The sequence below is a fragment of the Bos indicus genome, chromosome 2 (assembly GCF_029378745.1).
Source record: "Bos indicus isolate NIAB-ARS_2022 breed Sahiwal x Tharparkar chromosome 2, NIAB-ARS_B.indTharparkar_mat_pri_1.0, whole genome shotgun sequence".
NCBI classification, from domain to species: Eukaryota; Metazoa; Chordata; class Mammalia; order Artiodactyla; family Bovidae; genus Bos; species Bos indicus.
The window spans coordinates 96,367,211-96,376,351 of NC_091761.1; the positions used below are offsets into that span (position 1 = coordinate 96,367,211).

Genomic DNA, 9,141 nt, shown 5'->3' on the forward strand with positions numbered 1-9,141 from the left:
CATCTGTAACTCTCTGTGGCTCGTGACTACTTCTTGGGTCAGAAGGAAACTGCTGGAATGCTGTTCCTTAGGCCCTCAGTTGAATGCTGCTTTTCCCCAGTCACCCCCTCCCATTTGAATATTTATTGATTTTTTTAGCTGCACAGGGTCTTAGTTGAGGCACTCAGGTTCTTCCTTGCCATCATGTGGGCTCTTTCCGTGAGGTACAGGGGCTCTGTAGTTGCCCTATGAGGGCTTAGTTGGTCCGCTGCATGTGGGATCTTAGTTCCCCGAACTGGGATGAACCCATTTCCTTGCATTGTGAGACAGATTCTTAAGCACCAGACCACCAGGGAAATCCCCCATTTCTCTCCTTTAGTCTGCCTTTGTTTCTCAGACAGGCTCCCTCCTTTCTCCACCTCCACTCCTGACCCTTGTTCAAAACTCATTCTACCTGGAAGAGACCTCCCTACCCCCCACCCCCCTCACACACACCTTATCCACTTCTCAACCTTTAACAGGGAGCATTTACAGGTGGATTAACTGGCACACAATGAAAGAAAAACAGAAGCCAGCGATTGCCAACAATACAGACTAAATACTTTATTAAATAGATTCCAAAATGAGAAAGTGGTAGTGAACCTATTTTAGTATAAATCCACCACCCTCCGCAGAGAGCCCGCCTTGGCATCCACGGCCCCCCAGTCTTGGTAGCGCCTGTACTCTTGGGGCCGCAGCAGGTACTGCCGCCCCCGGTAGTTGGGCATCTCGTAGAGGACCCAGCAGCCCTCCAGCACGTGCAGCGAGCGGACCTCGCTCAGGCGGAAGCGGTCCTGGATGCAGGGGCAATCCTCGCTCAGCTCCGCAATGAGGCCTTTCTGGTCCTCTCTCTCATACAGCCGCAGCCTATGGGAGCTTGTCTGCTCGGTCCACACAGAGGAGCAGAAAAAGCAACCAAACAGGAGATGAACTTGGCAGGTTGGGACATGAGATGGGCAATGTCAGAACTGAGACTCTGAAATTGCTGTGATCTGTATTCTACTAGCAAATATTAACAAATATTTGTGTGTTCATTTTCCTTTTTTTCATGTGGGAGGTGGAATTTTTAAGAGGTTCAAGGTCTGGTTTAGACTCCATCAAAAAATCAAATATCTTGATTCCTAATACTTAATTCCCTAATTTATTGATTCCTACGTGATAACCCAAACTTATATTTGGGAGGAAAATGTTAAGTATTTTGTTAATATTTTAATATGAGTATTATTTCCCAAATATATATGGGAGTGTGTGAAAGTTGCTTACTCACGTCCAACTCTTTGGGACCCCATGGACTATGCATTCTCCAGGCCAGAATACTGAAGTAGTTAGCCCATTCCATTCTCCAGGGGATCTTCCCAACCCAGGGATTGAACCCAGGTCTCCCACATTGCAGGCAGATTCTTTACCAGCTGAGCCACGAGGAAAGAAAGCCTAAGAACACTGGAGTGGGTAGCCTATCCATTCTCCAGTGGATATTCCTGACCCAGGAATCAAACCAAGGTCTCCTGCATTGCAGGTGGATTCTTTACCATCTGGGCTACCAGGAAAACCCAACTGTATATACATATACACATAAATTTACCACTAAAATAAGATTTTTAAAAACCACACCTTTGGTGGAAGTTTTGTTTAAATAGTCTGAAACCAGAATTCAATTGACTTTCCAAATTAAGAAAAATTACTTTTCCCAGAAGTGGACAATATCTTTGAACAGCTTAATTAATAATAGACTTGTCTATATTTATTAGTCTGCACTGGAAACTATCAAATTTGCTCATTATCAATTCCTTTACTATAGGGTAAAAACTGATTTGTTAGAAATACTGCCTTCTTATGCCCAACTGGCTCCCCACTTGTGTTAAATCCTGCAGTGATAGTAACATTTGTTACAGACAAGCTCTGTTTGACCTAATGGCAGTAAAAATTAAAAACAAAACTGACTCTTTCCCTAAGTGAATTTGTTCTTTTATTCTCTGCTGGTTTGTGTGTGTGTGTATGTGTGTGTGTGTGTGTGTATGTGCCTCGATCTAACTGGGCTTTGTCAGCTTCTGAAAGGCCACTTAACTCTTAGGTGTATTTAAGGGAAAACCTCCATGACTTAACACCCATCGGTGATAGACTGCAGGACACTCAGGCGGCAGGATTGGAATCAATCGGAACTCACGTCGGAGATGAGACAGCAGGAGCGGATGGAGTCGTTGAAGCCCATCCACTGCTGGTAGTCGGGGTAGTCGCCGCGCCGCAGGAAGTACTGGTGGCCCTGGTAGTTGGGGCGCTCATACAGCATCCAGCAGCCGCTGTCCACGCGGATGGAATTGCAGCGGCTGAAGTAGGGCTGTAGGTTGGGGCAGTCGCTGCTGCACTGGTAGCAGCGGCCCTGGAAGCCCCGGTCCTCGTAGAATGTGATCTGCAAAGGAAGAATAATGCAAATTAAATCGTTAGCTCCCCGTAATAAATCCTGTATAAAGGCATTTCCCCCCTCCATTTTCTTTCCCTTGTGTTCCATTTACCTTCCCCATGGCTGATTGACAACGGATGATGCGAGTTCAGTGCTATGAGGCCCCAGCCGCGCGCCGGGTCTATATAGCAGGGCGGCTGCTGCGTTGGCAAGAACAACACAAAAGGGGCCCCCGGGGGGGGGGGGGTTAGTAAGGGGATTTTTTGGATCCCTTTTACATGCTGCATTCAGTGGAAATGCCTGTCGAGCTTGCCCTCATTCTCTGGTATATTCTAACGTTGTCCTGTACGGGTTCTGGGTGAGTCCCTAGAGTTGCTTTTATTTGGATTCTTGGTGTTTTATAAATTTATCAGCACATCAGACTGAACTTTTGACCTGAGACTCACATCTGTATACATATGATTCAATTACGCCCCGTGTATTTTCTGGGAAAAATCTATGCCCTTATGGATGGGCACCCAGAATTCCAGAGAGGCTGTGGGTGAAGCAGAATGCCACAAGCACTAACTTTCCTGGACGACAGAGACCACTCTATTTAAGACTTCTTTCTTCACAGCTCTTGTCCAGCCAGTGCAGGACACAAATCTGGATTCTGATTTTTGCTAGTTTTGACTGGGCTGACCTGTTAAGACATAGTTATTAAACTTCCTCTTTGGTGAGTACACTTCATATAACTGGAATCTAGCCCCTGGCAGTCAAGTTGTGATACAGACCAAAAGAAAGGTTTTTATGGCCATTGGGTTCAAGACTGAGAAGTATATTGCTTTATAGATTGCTTCCCCTTTGCCAGGAGAAGGTGGTAAAACTTCGTGGACTCAGAATGTCCGTTTAGTAGCCATGTGAACTTGGCCAAGCCTTATGACTTCTCAAAGCAGGAGTTATTTCATAATACTTACCTCATGGGATATACTATGTGGAATGAGAAAGGAAGGAAGGGTAGCTTCTAACATTTGAGAGCTGGCCTGGCCCTCAGAGCTAGGCCATATTTCCCTGCTAGACAAAAAGAATCTCACAAAATACCAATTTCAGGAAAGGTTACCCTGAGACCATAATGAAATGAAGCAAAATAAGGCTGTTTCATAATTTTATCTCAGCATAGGCAGAAACAAAGCCAATGTGCCACCCACAAAATACCAGACCCTCCCCCCTCAGCCAAAACGATTAACTGCTACTTCTTTATCAATTGCAGCTTTATCTTTGTTCTTTGCTCCCTTCCCCATGAGCAGATTTATTAAGATATTCAATCATAAAATTACCCTTGCTGCCCCACCCAATCAAGTAAATTCTTGTTTTTTAGACATTTTTCCAGTTCACCTAGCTGAAGTACAAATCCTTTCATAGTTCTTTCTAAGCCTCCAAAGACGGTCCATGCTTCCCCATGGTGTATGTTCTCTCTGCTGCTGTTACCAATAACAAACCCTCTTGTTTCATGCACGTGTTTCTGGTGGTCTTTGGCTGAAGGACATTGACATGCATAAATGGGATTATGTGTCTTATGTGTTGGGCATGTACATGGCACAAATGAGCACTGAATAACTGTTTGGTATTAGTCATAGTGAGATATTATTAAGGATGACTTTAACCCATTCATTTCTCTCAAAGATGTTCAATCCTTTCAGTTCAGTTCAGTTCAGTTCAGTTCAGTTTAGTCGCTCAGTCGTGTCCAACTCTTTGTGACCCCATGAGCATCATTCCTTCCAAAGAAATCCCAGGGCTGATCTCCTTCAGAATGGACTGGTTGGATCTCCTTGCAGTCCAAGGAACTCTCAAGAGTCTTCTCCAACACCACAGTTCAAATGCATCAATTCTTCAGTGCTCAGCCTTTCAAAGATGCCTAAAAAAATGTCTCCACCACAAAGAAAGTATAGATTTGGAAGGAACTTTAGAAATCACCTAAGGCTATGGAATTCTGCTCAGTGTTATGTGGCAGCCTGAATGGGAAGTGGGCTTGGGGGGGAATGGATGGTGGTGGTGGTGGTTTAGTCACTAAGTCGTGTTTGACTATTGCAACCCCATGGACTGTATAGCATGCTAGACCCTGCTGTCCATGGGATTCTCCAGGCAAGAATACTGGAGTGGGTTGCCATTTCCTTCTCCAGGAGAATGGATACATTTATATATACATGGCTGAGTCCATTTGCTGTTCTCCTGAAACTATCACTATATTGTTGATTGGCTATCAGTCCAGTTCAGTTCAGTCGCTCAGTCGTGTCCAACTCTTTGTGACCCCATGAATCACAGCATGCCAGGCCTCCCTGTCCATCACCAACTCCCGGAGTTCACTCAGACTCACATCCATTGAGTCGGTGATGCCATCCAGCCATCTCATCCTCTGTCGTCCCCTTTTCCTCCTGCCCCCAATCCTTCCCAGCATCAGGGTCTTTTCCAATGAGTCAACTCTTCACGTGAGGTGGCCAAAGTACTGGAGTTTCAGCTTTAGCATCATTCCTTCCAAAGAACACCCAGGACTGATCTCCTTTAGAATGGACTGGTTGGATCTCCTTGTAGTCCAAGGGACTCTCAAGAGTCTTCTCCAACACCATGGTTCAAAAGCATCAATTCTTCGGTGCTCAGCTTTCTTCACAGTCCAACTCTCACATCCATACATGACCACAGGAAAAACCATAGCCTTGACTAGACAGTTAATCAGCTATAACCTGATTCAAAATGAAAAGTGGAAAAAAAAAAAATCACCTAGTGCTCTTCAAACTCCAGTGTGCATATGAATCATCTGTGCTTATTAAAAATGCTAAGGCTCTACTTTTGTCCAAGATTCTGCATCATTAGATCTAGAAAAAACTCTAGGAGTTTATATTTCTAACCAGCGGCACCAGATTGCTCTTGGACCAAACTTTGAAAAACACTGTTCTGATCTATTCCTTCTTTTTTCCTTTTGTTCCTGCCTTCCTTTCTTTCTTTCCTTCTTTCTTTCTGTGTGTGTATAGTTGATTTATAATGTTATGTTAGTTTTAAGAATAGTGATTCAGTTGTATGTATATTTATATCTGTTCTTTCTCAGATGCTTTCCCTTATGGGTTACTGAGTATAGTTCCCTGTGTTATATATTAGGCCCTTGCTTGCATTTTATATATGCTAACCTGTATATGTTATCCTAAACTCCTAATTTATCTCCCTCTTCCCTATCCATCTTTACTTTTGTATTCTCACTAACTGGCACATAAAGTTTGCTCAGTAAATGTCTGGGGGATATGAATGTTATTCCCTCATCTGAAATTCATCATTGTAGTAGTCCACAGGACCTATTTCAAATGCTCAGCACAACAGGCCTGTACACTCACATCAAAGTTCAGCATTTGCAACTTGCAACTTTCAAAAGCACCCTGCTTTTGATCTATTTAATGGCACTTTATAATAGGCAAGATGAGTAAGCAAAAGAGAGAAAACAAAAGTTGTGTTGTCCCCTAAGTCCTCTGCTCCTTCATAATTCTAATGGTTATGTCTCCTGAGATGCCGCATCAGTGTTACAACAGCAGGGGCCAACTCCAAGGTTTTGCTAGTGTCTGAAGTCCAGTCAACAATTGGCCTTACCATACACCTGCTTTCTTCCTAGTAATTAATGTAGCACTTGTATCGTATACATGCTTGGTTAAATGAGAAGATGTCATCTGGTTGGTGGCCATGAAGACCAAGCGTTCTCAAAGAAGGAGACTGGGTAAGAGCCCACAGATGATCATTGTAGCCTCAGAAAACTTATATAAACAGTGTCAACTTCTAACAGGCTGAACTGTTCTCAGAACTTCCTGAGATGCTCTTCCCAGGTTATAATTTGACTCAAATAAAAATTTTCCAGTTCCTTTTTAGGTTGACTGGTTAATTTTTCATTGACGAAAACGATGTTGTTTTGTTTAAGCAACAGGTGGTTGTGATTGTCAGTTTTGCTTTAACAAACCCCTGAAGAAGAAAATTTGAATTCCAAAAGTCCAGAGGGAAGGGAATAAGACACTTGCTAACATCAGGACATACCCCTTGACAGCAGGGCAGGAAAACTGGAGAGGGAACCCGTGGAGAGGAGAAAGTTTTGAGGGTATGGCTTGGTAGATTGGGTCTTGACACTTTTCTGGAATAGCTGCTACTTCAGTTTCTTTCTTTGGTGGAATTTTTATAAGGTTAGTCAGGCCAGAAACGCTGGGGATTCAAAGGGAGAAAAGAGGACAAGATGGAAGGAAAAGATTTAAAATCTGAACTTGTTACAAACTAGGACATATAGGAAATACTTGTGTGTGTAGAGTATGTAAGCTGATACCAGGGTTTTCTCAAATTGGTAGTTCATCTTCATGGGGAGAAGGTTAGTGAGTTCCTATAGGGTTATCCCTTCTTTGTTTCACCTCAGACTCTCATCTGTTCAAGATCCCAGTGTTTAGAGAGAGGACAGAGAGAAGGAGGAAGGCTGGATTAGGAGTTAGTTTGAGCATAATGTCTTCCCCCATCGTTGACTTTTTCTTTACTTTGGGATTACAGGGTGGATAGTGTTCCCTTTGCCTGCACCTCAGGAAGGGAAACAACTTGCAGACTTGATCAACAAGAACCAAGGTCTCTAACTTTTTTTTTTTGAGTAGAGAAAGGCTTATTGCAAGGCCATGCAGGGAGACAGGTGGCTCATGCCCCCCCAAACCCCAAAGTCCCCAAAGGGTTTCAGTGAAGCACTTTTATTTTTTTTATAGAACCATTTCCATTTATTATACCACATTTATTCAAACAGCACTCAATTAACATTTGATTGCACTCAATCAATGGCTACGCAGCTGGTCACAGGTATTTTACATTCTAGTAAGAAAGAGAAACACTAAGGAAGTAAAAGAAAACACTTCAGATAGTATTGAGGAACACTAAACAAGTAAAAGATAAAATTTCAGGTAAATCACTTCAGATGGAGCGAGTTGGGTGTAATCCACTTCAGATGGAGCAAGATATAATCAACAGATAGAATGGTCATATGGCATCTCCAGAGAAGTTGATATTTGTACGGGGACCTATTGTCCAAAAGAAGCCAGCCTGTGGAGATCATGTAGAAGTCATTATAAGCCGAAAGGAGCTTCATACGCAAAGGCCCTGAGGTAGAAATTAGCAGTGTCTCTAATTTTACATGCTTTCAGTTCCAGTGTTTCAGGATAATTTCCATATATGAAGTTTGTGATTGTATTTCTGCTAAGCAAATAACATAAAGCTCAGCACTCCAAGAAGCTTTTGTCTTTCTCATTCATGTTTGTTGTATTATTATTGGCAAATAGAGGATGCTGGCTAATATCTCCAGGAAGCCAACACAATTCTTAAGAGTTTAAAGGTTAAAAGAACTGGAATTTAGGAACAATTAATATCAAATAATGCAGCAACCTCCAGGGAAGGAAACTTTATAAAAAGCCTAACCATGTGCCCCAGTTTGCATGGAACAGTCCTTGTTAATGCCTCTTGCCCCAGTGCAATCCTTAATAAAACACAATCTCACTCTCAAAAATGACTCACTTTAAGTAACAAATTCTATGCTTGCTCTGGTAATAAGCCACTAGGGCAGTGGATATGGAGCCCTTGAGGGTGTGGGATGGGAGGATGCTCTATAAAAAGTGAACAACCATGTGGGTATATCTAAAAACAGAGAAGAGAGGAGCAGGGATGGGAAAGACCAGCCCACCCAAGAGCAGGTTGGAGCTAGCAGACTAGAGCAGTCTTTAATATTAATAATACTATGTTATTAATATTAATAACTTAATATTAAACTTGATATTGCTGTGTTGTTATTATCTAAACTTGCATCTCACCCTCACAACCTTTATAACAAAGCTGGCTGCACACATTATTGCTTTATGTGAGAAATGGTTCAGGAGTTAAAGGAAAAGGCAGTATGTCACCAATTTAGGTCAGTGTGGATCCACTCAGTCATGAAGCAGGAGTTCAGAGCGGAGGGTAACTCAGTTCAGTTCAGTCGCTCAGTCGCGTCTGACTCTTTGAGACCCCATGGACTGCAGCATGCCAGGCCTCCCTGTCCATGAAGTTTACCCAAACTCATGTCTATCGAGTCAGTGATGCCATCCAACCATCTCATCCTCTGTCGTCCCCTTCTCCTCCTGCCTTCAATCTTTCCCAGCATCAGAGTCTTTTCAAATGAGTCAGCTCTTTACATCAGGTGGCCAAAGTATTGGAGTTTCAGCTTCAACGTCAGTCCTTCCAATGAACACTCAGGACTGATCTCCTTTAGGGTGGACTGGTTGGATCTCCTTGCAGTCCAAGGGACACTCAAGAGTCTTCTCCATCACCACAGTTCAAAAGCATCAATTCTTTAGCACTCAACTTTCTTTATAGTCCAACTCTTACACCCATACATGACTACTGGTAAAACCATAGCCTTGACTAGACGGACCTTTGTGGACAAAGTAATGTCTCTGCTTTTTAATATGCTGTCTTGGTTGTTCATAACTTTCCTTCCAAGGAGTAAGCGTCTTTTAATTTCATGGCTGCAGTCACCATCTGCAGTGATTTTGGAGCCCCCCAAAAATGAAGTCAGCCACTGTTTCCCCATCTATTAGCCATGAAGTAATGGGACCGATTGCCATGATCTTAGTTTTCTGAATGTTGAGCTTTAAGACAACTTTTTCACTCTCCTCTTTCACTTTTGTCAAGAGGCTCTTTAGTTCTTCTTCACTTTCTGCCAT

The 9,141-nt window shown here is 42.9% G+C and overlaps 1 protein-coding gene across 2 annotated transcripts; it reads right to left on the reverse strand.

Moving 5' to 3' along the window:
* Positions 1–626: 626 nt before the first annotated feature.
* On the reverse strand, positions 627–2,537 carry LOC109576808 (gamma-crystallin C). 2 transcript variants are annotated; one of them, XM_019985440.2, is made up of 3 exons: positions 2,529–2,537; positions 2,183–2,425; positions 627–899 (listed from the first exon to the last, which is right to left on the reverse strand). In XM_019985440.2, exons 1-3 carry the CDS (start codon positions 2,535–2,537, stop codon positions 627–629), a joined length of 525 nt encoding a protein of 174 aa, XP_019840999.2. The 2 variants fall into 2 exon arrangements, with proteins under 2 accessions (XP_019840999.2, XP_019840992.2); XM_019985433.2 differs by having other exon boundaries at positions 627–902.
* Between the last annotated feature and the right edge of the window lie 6,604 nt (positions 2,538–9,141).

Bases quoted from the DNA above. Each gene is read 5' to 3' on its own strand.
- LOC109576808 (XM_019985433.2), bottom strand. The intron at 903-2,182 runs GTGAGTTCCGAT...GTGTGGACCGAG, and splicing joins CCTGCTGTCTCATCTCCGAC to CAGACAAGCTCCCATAGGCT.